General features: G+C 40.7%; 1 protein-coding gene across 1 annotated transcript; it reads right to left on the bottom strand.

Annotated features, from left to right (window-relative positions):
• Positions 1 to 3,315: 3,315 nt before the first annotated feature.
• atf7ip2 (activating transcription factor 7 interacting protein 2) lies at positions 3,316 to 14,537 on the bottom strand. The gene is made up of 6 exons (XM_051933443.1): positions 14,491 to 14,537; positions 10,491 to 10,564; positions 9,877 to 9,944; positions 9,285 to 9,342; positions 5,686 to 5,753; positions 3,316 to 3,760 (listed from the first exon to the last, which is right to left on the bottom strand). Exons 1-6 carry the CDS (start codon positions 14,523 to 14,525, stop codon positions 3,347 to 3,349), a joined length of 717 nt encoding a protein of 238 aa, XP_051789403.1. The 5' UTR covers positions 14,526 to 14,537; the 3' UTR covers positions 3,316 to 3,346.
• Between the last annotated feature and the right edge of the window lie 1,500 nt (positions 14,538 to 16,037).

Below are 16,037 nucleotides of genomic sequence, written 5' to 3'. Positions count from 1 at the left end.
GCCAGCTGTTAGACATGGTGTGGGATTTTCAACAGTATGGACAAGTAAGATCTGAGGATTTCTCCGTATGTTCCTATAACAGCCAATGAATATAAGGGCAGTTTACAAGAGGAGATGCAAACACCATTCTCTTAGGATGTTCCCCCTAAGCCAGGATACTAAAATGCCATCACTTAGTAAATTAAAGTATTATCAAGAACACTGGGATGAACTTGTATGCTTTCCATGGTACAACAACTCACACAAAAACACAGTTCAGGACTTGTAAGACAGCATTCCAAGGAAGACGGAGTCTGTTCTAGTAAGGTGTAGGAACACGCTCTGCCTTTAGAGTGGTATTAATGTGTTTGTCTATCCCCGTATCTCTTCAACAAACATTTTGAAACAGGAAAGGGTTTTGCAATTTCAGAATTGGTCAGGTGTTGTGTCTGCTTTGAATAAAGAAAGAATAATGGGAATACTAAATGGCTGATATGTTATTTTAAACAAATTAACCTAGAACAACACACAAACTGCAATTTTAAATGACCACAATTTTGCAATTGTACAAACCCTCTTAATGCCACCTTAAATTTTACCTTCCACACTATCCCCATCTTTAAACCTTTCCAGTATTCTCACCATTCTTTTTTTAAGTTATCTCTATCTATTGTCACACATGTGCAAGTAGGAGGATGTTGCATGGACCAAGCGAGGGTACTTGCACGCCAGGCCAGGGAGTGGCTGGGTACACTAAACCTTCTCCTGTTATCTCTACAGACGAACTGCGGGAAAACATAGTTAGGTCCATAAATAGTTGGACAGAGACAACTTTTTTCTAATTTTGGTTCTGTACATTACCACAATGAATTTTAAATGAAACAACTCAGATGCAGTTGAAGTGCAGACTTTCAGCTTTAATTTAGTTAGGTGAACAAAAACAATTGCATAAAAATGTGAGGCAACTAAAGCATTTTTTGAACACATTCACTTCATTTCAGGGGCTCAAAAGTAATTGGACAATTGACTCTTTGGCTATTTCACGGGCAGGTGTGGGCAAGTCCGTCGTTATGTCATTATCAATTAAGCTGATACAAGGCCTGGAGTTGATTTGAGGTGTGGTGCTTGCAGGTGGAAGATTTTGCTGTGAACAGACAACATGCGGTCAAAGGAGCTCTCCATGCAGGTGAAAGAAGCCATTCTTAAGCTGCGAAAACAGAAAAAACCCAACCGAGAAATTGCTACAATATTATGAGTGGCAAAATCTACAGTTTGGTACATCCTGAGAAAGCAAGCAAGCACTGGTAAACTCAGCAACGCAAAAAGACCTGGACGTCCACAGAAGACAGCAGTGGTGGATGATCGCAGAATCATTTCCATGGTGAAGAGAAACCCCTTCACAACAGCCAACCAAGTGAATAATACTCTCCAGGGGGTAGGCGTATCGATATCCAAGTCTACCATAAAGAGAAGACTGCATGAAACTAAATGCAGAGGGTGCACTGCAAGGTGCAAGCCACTCATAAGCCTCAAGAATAGAAAGGCTAGATTGGACTTTGCTAAAGAACATCTAAAAAAGCCAGCACAGTTCTGGAAAAACATTCTTTGGACAGATGAAACCAAAATCAAGCTCTACCAGAATGATGGCAAGAAAAAAATATGGAGAAGGCGTGGAACAGCTCATTATCCAAGGCATACCACATCATCTGTAAAACACGGTGGAGGCAGTGTGATGGCTTGGGCGTGCATGGCTGCCAGTGGCACTGGGACACTAGTATTTATTGATGATGTGACACAGGACAGAAGCAGCCGAATGAATTCTGAGGTGTTCAGAGACATACTGTCTGCTCAAATCCAGCTCAATGCAGTCAAATTGACTGGGCGGCATTTCATGATACAGATGGACAATGACCCAAAACATACAGCCAAAGCAACCCAGGAGTTTATTAAAGCAAAGAAGTGGAAAATTCTTGAATGGCCAAGTCAGTCACCTGATCTTAACCCAATTGAGCAGGCATTTCACTTGTTGAAGACTAAACTTCAGACAGAAAGGCCCACAAACAAACAGCAACTGAAAGCCGCTGCAGTAAAGTCCTGGCAGAGCATTAAAAAGGAGGAAACCCAGCATCTGGTGATGTCCAGGAGTTCAGGCTGTCATTGCCAGCAAAGGGTTTTCAACCAAGTATTAGAAATGAACATTTTATTTCCAGTTATTTAATTTGTCCAATTACTTTTGAGCCCCTGAAATGAAGGATTGTGTTCAAAAATGCTTCAGTTGCCTCTCATTTTGATGCAATCGTTTTGTTCACCCCACTGAATTAAAGCTGAAAGTCTGCACTTCAACTGCATCCGAGTTGTTTCATTTAAAATTTATTGTGGTAATGTACAGAACCAAAATTAGAAAAAAAAGTTGTCTGTCCATATATTTATGGACCTAACTGTATCTGACTCAGAGCTGATGACGTCACCTCTGGCACCCAGCCTGACGTCACTCGAGTCTGTGAGTCAGAACTGGAAGTGACGTTTTTCTGGGTCCCAGAACCAGAAGTCAGAAGAGAGTCACTTCTGGTGCCCCTATGTCACTTCCGGTTCCTATACCTCACTTCCGGTCTAATCCTTTACAGACGCCATCTTTGCAAACCCTTGACAGTTCTGTTTTAGACTCAGAAAAACCTTTTACAGTCAGGAATATTATACGGGTGGCTGCCCCAAACCTTTTTAAGTGTGTCGAGTCTGTTCATTTTCACAATATAAATAAAATCCAACATCTGTCTGTCTGCTTTTCATAAGAGAACTACTTAACGGATTTAGATTTTTATAATATATAATTTGCTTGGTTGATTTTGCAACTTCTCTGATCGCGCTAAGACTTCGCTTGCAGGAGCGATATACTGTATTCACGCTAATCTAAGAGGGCTGAGAGGAGAGGGAAGTGGGACGATAGGAGTGGGGAGCTGAGCAGGGTCTTCCTCGCTGTCCTGTTTTACTACTACATGGGCGGAGCCATGGGGGACGGCTAGTTTTTAATTTTTTTTTTTTTTTTTTTTTTAAAGCATCTAAAAGAAAAATATTACAGAAAATATTTAAAAAATTATTTGATACAAGAATGAGCTCATGAAACAGTAATTTTCCAAAGACTTACCCAGTAGAACAGAGGGCTCAGTAGTCATTGGGAAATCAAAGTAGGTACTGCTGTTCAAAAACAGCAAGAGTGTATTTTGGAAATAAGCACACAAAAAAAAAAAAAAAAAAAAAAAAAAAAAAAAAAAACAAAACGCATGCACACACACACACACACCCCATGTCCAAATGTTTTTATTACAAACTACATTTTGACATGGATTAATATTTTATTTTAGAAAAAGATCTATTGGTAATTTCTTTTAAATATAATTGACTGAACATCACTATAAGGGCCAAAGCGGCCATAAACATCTCTTCCAATTATGGAAAAACAAATCCTTTTGGCTGATCTGTAACCTGTGAATTGGCAGGCAGCTGGAAGAGGCAACGCCTTTACTGACGCGATGTTCTTCCATGGTGAAATGTTGCCATTGCAGTCTTCGTACAGGATGTACAAGTGGTAGCTGTGCATGGGGGCTGCATTTTGATCAACCTTTGTTATGTCCCACAGAACTCCAATGGCGTCAGGGTTTTTAATTTTAGCAATCCTGATTTGCATCTTCTGAGGTAAATTACTCATGGCAGCTATGGATGGAAGATTTGATGGAATGGAAATCTCCGGAAGAGGAGGAATTAGGAATATAGACTTGATCCGACCCTAAAAATAAAAAGTGTTTTTTTTATATATGTGTATGTAAGAGAGAGGGAGAGAGAGAGAGAGAGAATTGAGATCACCAAGGCCAGGTTTATACTTCACGCGATGCATGCTCTAGGGGACACTCCTGCTACGCAAGCATTTTACTGTTTATAATTGCACACGTACTTTACGTAAATCTGGAGGAATCCACCAGGTGGCAGTGTGAGATATTACCACGGTGAAAAAAGGTTCAGTGCATACAAGCACTCACATACACTATCGTTATTTTAATGTCACCAAATCTGCACATCTTTGGAAGGAAACCGGAGCCTACTGTGGAAACCCAGCAGGAAAACATGTAAACTCCAGGAAGGGAATACCAGCGATGCGACTCCCTGCGAGACAGCAGCGCTACTGCTCGGCCACCATGTGTGTAATTATTAACAGTATTCATTATTTAAACGAAATTAACGATTTATCTGTAAAATGTAACATACATACTTTAATGCATTTCATCATGAAAGTGATATCAAGTATAAATCTTAGGATTCTAAATGTGCAGAGAGTTGGAATATCATACATTTAATGTGTTCTGTGTGGTGATCTATTGCAGTTTCCCCACTGCTGTCAAGTCAGGAGGAAGCCCCAGGAAAAAAAAAAAAAAAAAAAAAAAAGACGATACAGAAGATGGTACGTGAGACTTTTAAAACGTATCGTGTCATTATGATCGGGAATATGTGACGCTTGAATATAAAAGAACCACGAATGCATCCATGTCAGCATTTTGCTTCACAACATCGAACCATTCATCAAACATCGAAGCACACACACCGATCCCGTAGGATCCGCATAGAGGCTTTCTGTCACATGTAGATAGTAAACAGAAACTCTGACGTCACATTCCGACTTTTATCACACTGCGCCCCCCCCCCCCCCCCACCGACTTTTTGCTGGTACTGCAACTTACGCATGCGTCACGTTAATTTCTGAGGGCCTGCTCAGAGGACGCATCAAATGAATGCTGGGAATGGATGGCAGCCATGATGCATCCACATACGCGTTCTGAGCGTGAAATATAAACGAGCCCTAAGACACACATATTTAACATTTTGAAGATCATTGTGTTCTAACTCTCGATTTGGTGTCACAGTACTGTTGTTATTTTGTGGTCTATGCTGATGCATTTTGCTCAACAGTCTGTCGAGGGCAAAATATCTTTCATTTGGTGGACTATCCATCCATCAATCCATCCATTAATCCAGCTTATGAAGAGCCAGAGAAATGGTGGGCACAAAGCAAGAGCTGTGGAGAGGTGTCAGTCCATTATGATATAACAAGATTCTCATCCATGCCTACTCCAGTTCAGGGTCAGAAGGTGAGGCTACAGCCCACAACACAGGGTAGGAGGAAGAGAGCTACAGTTTACCGAGTACCAATCCATTACAGGGTTCACTCGACCCATACACACACTGACATACACAGGGCCAATTTATAACATTACAGTATAGGTTCTTTGTCATATAAAGCGGCCAGTTAACCCAGAATGTACACCTGTGAAATGGTTACTTGCAGAAACCCTATAAGAACACAGGGAGAATAAGCAAACTCCACATAGATCAGACTGAGAAGCTGGATCCGTCAGAAAGCAACACTAACTGACTGTGCTAGTGTGTCTGCCCCATCCATCATACCAACCCAGTTTAAACACGACTATTACATTAATATGCACACATTTGTGAGGTAGGAAAAAAAAAAACAGAGCAAGTAGTGAAAAAGAAGAAGAAGAAGGAACAAACACTTGTCAGAATTTGGATCTAAATGTCTGACTTTAAGGCACCCTTATAATTCATCATGTCGCACTGCTGAAAATTCATTAAAAACAAATATTTAATATGACAGAGTAATGAAAGTAAATGCTGCAATAACAAATGCAGTGGGACCAATACCTTATGATGAAAAGTCGATTCACCCGCAGATCCAATGGCTGCAAGTGTTAATGGTGATAAATATTCAACTGGAAAGGATAACAAAAAACACAACACTGTTACAACACTTCAACAAAGCCATTTTCTGTCTGGTTAAAAAGCTTTTAAAAATTTTAAAGGCACATGAAATGCTGGATTTCCAATTTCCTGAATATACAGTCACAAAATGCATTCTTAGAATTTCACAATTTAAACCTGTTGAATAAAGATCACTAATACATTTGATACAAATATCTTCAAAACAGAAGGATAGCCACAGGTTCTGCCCCTTATATGTTATTGTATTCTTCCCAGTACAGCTGATCTGTCTAAGATGTAGTGGACAGCCATGCTCCCACTATGTTGAAATCCAGCTTTGAATGTTTTAATTAGTCCAGGGTGTATCAAATGGACAGATACTGCAATGTTCTCTGTCACTTTTGATGCTATTTCAAGGCAAAATGCTGAATTTCTCAATTTGTAACTACAGCTGTATTTGCAGTAATAGGTTTGCTTCTAGAAAAATGAGCACTATTAGGGATTCTCAAAATAATTAAGCCTTGTATATCTTAAAGGGAAGAGAAAAGGGACTGAGCAACGCTTTCAAAGCAGACTGTGCCAAGGCAGTGCAGTATAATTACAGAGCAAGAACCCAGGCAGCATTGGAGGTCAGGGCATTACTCGCGTATACCAGGCCAATTTAGAATCTGAAATCAATGTCTGGATCTGTCCTGCTTTTGGTGGTCAACCAAGTGGCACTGCACCCCAGTCTGAACATCACCATTCTCATGGGCTCTGGGTATAAGTGGCTGAAATTGGGTTCTTGTGTTGCTGGACTTCCTCGCTGTTGCAATAGGAGGGAAGAATATTAGGAGACCTCTTAATAGCACCACTGATTCTGTGGTTTTAGAGGAGACAGTTGAAATGGTTAGGACCTGTAAGTGGTACGTGCTCCAAAGATATTTACCAGATGCAGCCTACAAGAGAACACCCAAGAAAGGTTGTTGGGGGGTAATTATATCTTGGCCTGGCACACCATACATATTAAACATTGCTGAGGATAGGCTGACTGGTCATTCCAGCATGTCACCCACCACCTCAGCCCTCACCCAGGAAAACAATGAAGGAAAATGAATTTGCTTCAGTCACCTTGATAGAAGTCCTTCAGAGAAAGGTAAAAAAAAAAATGAAATGGGAACCTTATAGTATTATTTAATAACTGACACTGCCAAAGGCAAAACTGATAATTAACTGGTTAACACAAATCAAGTATTTTATTCACATACATACACCATTTCCTATATTTGGTGTCCCTGGCTGGAACAAACAGAAATACATCACTTCCCCTTCATTGAATATGCTGTACCTGGGTGGGCACAAACCAATCCCCTCCACATTTTCCTACAGCAGAAAGAACAGTCAGTCATTGTCCAACCCGCTATATGGCAGGTAGATAATTCTTTGTAAGTTGTGGTATTTATAATTGAAAGACTCATGATATTCTATATGGTATTCCACAAGGCTCTATCCTGGGTCCGCTGCTCTTTTCGATTTACATGCTTCCGTTAGGTCAGATTATCTCGGGGCACAACGTGAGCTACCACAGCTATGCTGATGACATGCAGCTGTATTTATCAATAGCACCTGATGACCCCGACTGTTGTTTCACTTACAGTGTCTTACTTCTGTTTCTGAGTGGATGAGTAGTAATTTTCTCAAGCTAAATAAAAGAGAAAACTGAAATTTTAATGATTGGCAATAATGGATATAATGAGGTTATTAGAAATAAACTAGATGCATTAGGATTAAAAGTCAAGACGGTGGTAAAAAGATTTAGGGGTAACTGTTGACTGTGGACCTGAATTTTAAAATCGCGTATTAAGATCAGATCACTAGGACAGCATTTTTTCACTTAAGAAATATAGCAAAAGTTAGACATCTTATCATTGAAAGATGCTGAGAAATTAGCTCACGCTTTTGTTTTCAGTCGATTAGATTACTGGAATGCTCTATTCTCAGGACTACCCAAAAAAGACATCAATCGATTGCAACTAGTGCAGAATGCAACTGCTAGAATCTTAACTAGGAAAAGAAAATCGGAGCACATCTCTCCAGTTTTGATGTCACTACACTGGATATCGGTGTCATTTAGAATTGACTTTAAAATACTGCTTATGGTTTACAAAGCCTTAAATAATCTTGCTCCATCTGATATATCGGAATGTCCGACATCCTATATTCCAAATCGTAACCTTCAAATGAGTGTCTGCTTAGAATTCCAAGAGCTAAACTTAAAAAGTGGTGAGGCGGCCTTCTGCTGTTATGCACCTAAAATCTGGAATAGCCTGCCAATAGGAATTCGCCAGGCTGATACAGGGGAGCACTTTAAAAAAATTGCTAAACACACATTACTTTGACATGGCTTTCTCATAACTTCATTTTTATTTTATCCTGATGCTCTGCATATTCAATTAATTATCATTACGATTCATGGTGGCGGGCGGCACGGTGACGCAGTGGTAGCGCTGCTGCCTCGCAGTTAGGAGACCCGGGTTTGCTTCCCGGGTCCTCCCTGCGTGGAGTTTGCATGTTCTCCCTGTGTCTGCGTGGGTTTCCTCCGGGCGCTCCGGTTTCCTCCCACAGTCCAAAGACATGCAGGTTAGGTGGATTGGCGATTCTACATTGGCCCTAGTGTGTGCTTGGTGTGTGGGTGTGTTTGTGTGTGTCCTGTGGTGGGTTGGCACCCTGCCCAGAATTGGTTCCTGTCTTGTGCCTTGTGTTGGCTGGGATTGGCTCCAGCAGACCCCCGTGACCCTGTGTTCGGATTCAGCGGGTTGGAAAATGGATGGATGGATGGATGGATTCACGGTGGCTCCAAAATCCGTACTAACCCCTACTTTCTCTGCTGTTCTTTTTCCGGTTTTCTGTGGAGGCAATCTGTGCCAGCACCACCTGATCAAAGCACTGTGATGTCCCTACATTGATGGATTAAAGGCCAGAAGTCCATTTGACCGTCATCATCAAGTCCTTCCATGAGAACCCTGAATACAAAGATGACTGATCATTAATGTTAGGTAGAATGCCTAGAAGGGGCTGGGTGGTCTTGTGGCCTGGAACCCCTGCAGATTTTATTTTTTCTCCAGCTGCCTGGAGTTTTTTTTTTTTTTGTTTTTTCTGTCCTTCCTGGCCATCGGACCTTACTTTTATTCTATGTTATTTTAATTCTTACTTTGTCTTTTTTCTATTTCTTCATCATGTAAAGCACTTTGAGCTACATTTGTATGAAAATGTGCTATATAAATAAATGTTGTTGTATCCTAACACAGGGTCACAGGGGTCTGCTGGAGCCAATCCCAGCCAACACAGGGCGCAAGGCAGGAACAAATCCCGGGCAAAACAAATCCTGGGAAGCGAGCCCAGGTCTCCTTACTGCGAGGCAGCTGCATGGGAATCCCAGCTGCATGGGTTAGTTACCGAACAGTCAGTCGGCATACTATTAAGCTAGGCCTAGGGTGCAAAATAACCTAGCACTGGCACTGTTGGCAATAGAAGGGTTTTCAAACAAATGACTAGGATTTTACCTTCAGGTTGATCAGCAGTGAGATCAATCATAGCAAGATGTGAGATGTTTCTTGAAGGCTATAAAAAATAAAAATTATTATAATAATGCACCTCTTTAGTTTAATACATTTTATGCTTTTGAGATCACAACAGAGTGATAAAATGTGTTCAAGTGAAGGCTTAAACTATCTTTGCTCATACCTAAATCCAAATCCAAAGTGATTTTTATTGTAATAATGTAAGCTCACAAATACATTTTTATTAATAAAATGAATTGCAGTTGTCAATCCAACATATGGCACATCACCAACATTAACGCAGCTTTTACAAATCCCATACCAAAATGGCATATGACAGAGACTCATGCATTGCATAGTGCACTGCAAACATTATCACTAAGGTCTACATTGATTTGTTACAGTTCAACCTATGTACTATGAGTAACACAGCAAATGATATGCTTTAGCCGAATAAAGGCTCATAAAAATATATAGAAAGGTTTCTCCATTCTGTACTTTAATGAATGGAAATTAATCTAATTCTTGCAATTTAAGAATTTTAAAAATATTTACCCTACAAAGTTTATTTAAAAATGTTCAGTACCACACTCACACATGCAGATTTTCTTTGGTTATTGTCTGAAGCTCCTGTTTTCACAATTCCACAAAAAATCACTTCATCTGTAAAAGATAAACCAACTTTAAACACAGAACAAAAAAAACACATTTTGAATACAAATGCACAACAGACAACATTGCATGGCTGCTTTCATGACAGTTTTTAAAATTCTTTTTTGCTCACAAACTGCAAGTAGCACTTGACTAAGAGCAGCAGTATCCTTCTTCACTGTTTTTGTCAAAGCTGATAAACTTCACACAACATCACAGAGAATCCATGATGTCACATCTGGATCCTCATGAAGCAGTGATAAAGCCTGCTTCTCTTTTCAACTACAGCTCCAAATCTCCATCCATTTTAATAGTCCAACTTAACACAGAACTGTGGCATTAAGCATTTAGGAAACATTTGAGGCTTTTATAAATGTGAAAATGAATTCTACAGTTCCTGATCTCCAGATCCTGGCCATCAGTTTTGAGGTTTCAATTAATGTGAATTTCCCCTTGGGATTAATAAAGTATCTATCTAATCCCTAGCAGTGACCCTGGCATGTTTGTTTATTTTTTTTATACAAGTACACTTTAAATAGTCATTTGAAGAAAACATACCTGAAAATTCAATGCTTGACGGACACGAAGAGTGCTTTTCATTATTCTTTGCAGCTGAATAGCCTTTATGATATCTCAATATAAAAAGAATGAAAACACACTTAAACACTGACAGGAAACCAAAGTTAAAACACATAAACAAGCCACTCAAATCCCACTCCACCCCATTTTGCACTAGAATTCACATCTATTTTGGGCAAAACAGTATTTATATACTGGGAATTATGCTTTGTCAAAAAGATATTATTAATAAAGCCATTTACCACACGGTTTTCAAACTGATTTGTCAGTGTTGCAAATTAAAAATAATTCACACAAATGTAGATGCCATTTTTTAATTTAGTTTATCAAATTCTGTGAAAAATCAATAATTCTTAAATCAAAATGTGTGCAGCCATTTTCATTGTTGTGTTATTCAGATTTACACAAAATGTATACGAGCCTGAATACAAGAAGGCAGTGTACTGTCCTGCCACCTAGTGGACAAATTGTGGTATAACATCTAGGTAAAGCCAACAAAACGGATGAGAAATGCATGATTTCATATGTTCATAGCCATTCAAAATGGATGCAGACTTGTGTCACGGTCACTAGTGTATGCATTACCACTGCCCCGTCACAGCCCTCAAGTTCCCTCGTCTGGAAGCTGATCAGACCACCTGCTATACATGTCAACATAATAGTAGTAACAGTAGCATTGCCACAGAGATTTCCAGATTCTGTATTTGTCACACACACACACACAGTAATACAAATACAACCTGTAGTGGAATGTGCCCTAATTGGCATAGGGGCAATTGCAAAAAGGTTAAATAGATTAAAATTAAGTTAGATTAAAAAAAAAAAGTTTAAAATAAATTTTAAAAAGATTTAAAAAAAGGGTAGAACTAAGGTGATACAATATATAGAAAAGTACTCTATCTCCAAATAAGCATTACAATTTTAAACAAGATCCGAACTGTGTGCAATTATAATAGAATAGAATGTCTGTGTACTGTAAAGTGCAGCGTGCTAGTTTGCTGGTTAATGTCAAAGACTTAATTAACATGGCGGCAGCTGAGATACAGTGAGGTAGAGAATTCAGATTGTGTTAATGAACAGTTGAAAGAATTTGTGGTGGCATGTCCAGGTTAAGCTGTCTTATGGCCTGTGGATAGAAGCTCCTCCTGAGCCTCACTGGCCAGAATATTCTTAAAGCATTTGCCTGATTTCAGCAGGTCAAATAGTTACTGGGGTGAGAGGAGTCTCTGAGGATTCTAGATTCTCTGGTCCCTGCATCTCCTGGTATAAATATCATGTAGCGATGGTAGATTAGATCTGGTGCAGTGTTCCACCACCTGAATAACTCTCTGTAGTCCCTTAATGTCCCGTACACAACTGTTTCCATACCAGGAGGTAATGTTCGGAGTCAAGACACTTTATACAGCACCAGAGTAAAAAGTCCTTAGGATCACTGGAGAGTCCCGAAACTTCAACTGTCCTCAGATGGTTTTTTTTGCGTGGGCTTGAATATGTTCAGTCCGTGTCAAATCCTATGTGATGTAAAAGTCCAGATATTTGACACTGCTCACCTTCTCCACTGTGATCCCGTTGTTGTTAGTGGGGGGGTTTGATTGGCGGTTGATGTAGGCCCACTGCTGTCTCTTTACCAAAAGTCCACCACTAGCTCCTTGGGTTTGCAGAGCTTCAGTTGGAGGCAGATCCCCAGACACCACGATGCCAGGTTCTCTACCTACTTCACGTAGGTTGTCTCGTTGTTGGAGATGAAGCTCACCACCACCCTGTGATCAGCAAATTTGACAATGGAGTTAGAGGCATGTGTGACCATGCAGTCATGTGTGTAGAGGGCGTAGACGAGAGGGCTGAGTACACAGCCTTGTGGAGCTTCTGTATTGAGTGTGGGTTTCTTGGAGAAGTTGACAACCCTGGAACACAGGCAGCTGTTGAGTCCCAGGTACCTCAGCTTGGCGAGCAGTCTGAGGGACAAGTGTATTGAAAGCTGAACTGTAATCAACGAACAACAGTCTCACATAGTTCCCATGCTTCATATCCACGTGGCTGAGGGTCGTATGCAGGATGTAGATGTTGGCCTCTGTGGATCTATTGGGGTGGTAGGTGAACTAGAGTAGGTCTGTGGAACTGGGGATGGATGATGTGACAAAAACTTTGAGCCTCTCAAAAACCTTCATGACTACCGAAGTCAGTGCAACAGGTTGGTAGTCATTCAGGCACGAGGGCTTATTGTTCTTTGGTACTGGGGACAATTAGTGGAACTTTTAAAGGAAAGAAATGGGGATTGTGGAAGAGAGGTGAAAAAGAGAGTGCAGGCAGGGTGGGAATGGGTGGAGAAGAGTGTCAGGAGTGATTTGTGACAGACGGGTATCAGCAAGAGTAAAAAGGAAGGGTCTACAGGACAGTAGTGAGACCAGCTATGTTATGTGGGCTGGAGATGGTGACACTGACCAGAAAGCAGGAGACAGAGCTGGAGGTGGCAGGAGGTAAAGATGATAAGATTTACATTGGGTGTGACGAGGATTGATAGGATTAGAAACGAGTACATTAGAGGGTCAGCTCAGGTGAATGGTTGGAAGACAAAGTCAGAGAGGCTAGATTGCGTTGGTTTGGACATGTGCAGAGGAGAAATGCGGAGTATATTGGGAGAAGGATGCCTAAAGATAGAGCTGCCAGGAAGAGGAAAACAGGAAGACCTAAGAGAAGGTTTATGGATGTGGTGAGCGAGGACATGCAGGTCATGGGTGTAACAGAACAACGATGCAGAGGACAGAAAGATATGGAAGATGATGATCCGCTGTGACAACCCCCTAATGGGAGCAGCCAAAGAAGAAGAAGAAGAAGACAGTTTCTTTGGTCCGACACAAAAATGTAACTATTTGGGCAGAACTCAAATCACTGTTCATCACCTACTTATTACCTCACCTACGATGAAGCATGGAATAACATCAACTTGTAATATGGCCTGCTTCTCAGCAGAAGGGAAATGATACTCATCAGAATGGAAGTAGGATCAATGCAGAGAGGAACATGAAGAAGACCAGAGTCAGAGTACATGCAATGGTTCACCTTTTAGCACGACAATGACCAGAAGCATACAGCCAAGACAATGTTGGATTGGATTCCGGATAAGTCCGACTGTCCTCAAATGGCCCAGCCAAAGCCCAGACCCCATAGAACATCTGTGGAAAGACCTGAAGATAGCAGTTCACAAATGCTTCACATCTGATCTATATGGAAACTGCCAGGTGTACAAAGCTTGTAGTGTCTGACCCAAGATGATTCAAATCTAGAATTGCTGCAAGATTACTGAATTAAGAGTTTGAATACGGATATGAATGAGAGATTTCAGGGATTGATTTTTTTTTTTCTTTTTAAATAAATTTACAAAACTTTTCTAAAAACATGTTTTTTCTTTATCATTATGGGTTATTAAGTGTGGATTGATAGGCAAAAATGGAAAATGTTTAATTTTAAAATTAAATCTACAACACATTAAAATGTGTAGGGGGTGAAGGAGTCCGAATACTTTCTGAATCCACTATAAATGGCTTCATTGTATTCAGAATACATGAAATCAGTAATGTGCTACAAGAAGTAATCTGGAAAAAGAAAGCTAACGTAAATGAACAGAATACAGAACGAAAACATTGAGGACAGTGAAATTGAAGGACAGGAAATTTTGTGAGTACCTACTAAAACTTGCTGGACTAAGGGGAGCACATCATAACGAAACAGATATTATAGGTGGGATATGAACCATTCAGTCCTTACGTGACTTGGTAATGTCAAGTAGTCTAATATTCTGTTAAAAGCTGTTCATCACCATTGTATTTTCCTACAAAATGGGCGCATGGCTACAGCTTACTGAATCTATAGACATTCTTCTCCTTACTTTGGCATCTTATGATTTACCATTAGAACTGAATGTAGCAACCCGTACAGTCTAGGAAACTGGCATCCACCAAAAGCAAAGCTTCATATTCACCTGCAACCCTCTGCATTACAGGTGGAGGAAGGCATCTGACGCCTGATTGTTGCCAGCACTGGAGTCCTGAAGGAAAAAAGTGTTACTTTCATTTTCATGACACCCAGCAAATGGTTATGTATAATGTAGGTTAAACATGAAATTTTAAAAAATAAATGCACACACTACATATACTATATCATGTATACTGAAATAGATATAGTTAAAATACATGTGTATATACCAGACAAGATGAATCCACATACCCTTGTATATTAATTCTGAGGTAGTAGGCTCAGAAACTTTCTCACAGCCAGCCTTTTGCAACTGGGTACTGGGACTTCCTCACTGGCAGGACCTCAACAAGTGTGTATTGGTGGAAATACTTCACTCCACTCATCACCATCAACACTGGCACCCCACAGGGCATCGTGCCGAGCCCCCTGCTTTACTCTCTCTACACACGATTTAGTAGCCAAGTACAGCTCTAACACCATCCTTAAGTTTACGGACAATACCATTATAATAGGTCTGATCAACAAGGACAATGAGGCGGCCTACAGGGAGGAGGTCAGACTCCTGGACAGAATGGTGTCAGGACAACAATCTCACCCTCAATGTTAGCAAAGCTAAGGAGAGGATTGTGGATTTCCACAAAACAGGCAACAGAGCACATCCCCATCTACATCAGAGGGGAGGCTGTGGAGCAGGTCAGCAGCTTTAGTTTCCTCAGAGTCACCCTCACTGATGACCTGAAATGGTCAAGTCACACTGTGGCAATAGTCAAGAAAGCCCAACAACACCTCTACTTCCTCAAGAGACTGAGTAAGGCCTGGATGTCCCCCACAACCCTGTGCAGATACTACAGGTGTACTGTGGAATCCATCCTGGTACAGTAAATGCTCAGTTCAGGACTGCAGAGCCCTGCAGCGGGAGGTGAATACAGCACAGCAGATCACGGGCACACAGCTCCCTGCGATCCACGACATCCACACTACACGTGGTCTCAGGAAAAAAGTGAACCGTATCAGGTGGGACCCCAGCCACCCTGCACGGTCACTTTTCACCATCCCTCCCATCTGGGAAGCGACTAAAGTCCACTCTGACGCACACCTCCAGGGTCAGGAAGTTTCTACCCAACTGCAATCAGACTTCTGAACAATCAGTAACCTTGTGTCTCCTCCACTGCTACCTGCACATATACTTCTGCCACGGTCTCTACTTATTCCTAGGATTCTGGTTTTATTTATTTACTTATTTATATTCATTTATTTATTGGGTGTTTTTTTGTCTATGTTCACTGTCTGCGGGGGGCACATGCAAGCAAGCATTTCATTGTACATGATACTTGTACTCGTGACAATAAAGAATTGAATTGCTCCCCCATGAACTGAACCTGAGCCTTTGCCCTTGAAATAAACCTTCATGTGCTTCAAGTGACATATTTAGCTTTTAACTACAAGTATTGACGTTACTCATACACTTGGAGGCCAGTTCTTTAACTAAAACATAGTTCCTAAATGGCTTTTCATACTAAAATTGTTCTAAGCTATTCAGCCCAAGAAAAT

The sequence above is a fragment of the Erpetoichthys calabaricus genome, chromosome 11 (assembly GCF_900747795.2).
Source record: "Erpetoichthys calabaricus chromosome 11, fErpCal1.3, whole genome shotgun sequence".
NCBI classification, from domain to species: domain Eukaryota; kingdom Metazoa; phylum Chordata; class Cladistia; order Polypteriformes; family Polypteridae; genus Erpetoichthys; species Erpetoichthys calabaricus.
This window is presented reverse-complemented; position numbering and strand designations above follow the sequence as displayed.

Bases quoted from the DNA above. Each gene is read 5' to 3' on its own strand.
- atf7ip2 (XM_051933443.1), bottom strand. From the start codon at position 14,525: ATGCCTTCCTCCACCTGTAATGCAGAGGGTTGCAG. The intron at 10,565-14,490 runs GTGAATATGAAG...TTTTATATTGAG, and splicing joins TGTAATGCAGAGGGTTGCAG to ATATCATAAAGGCTATTCAG. The intron at 3,761-5,685 runs GTATTGGTCCCA...TTTTATTTTTAG, and splicing joins AATCGACTTTTCATCATAAG to GGTCGGATCAAGTCTATATT.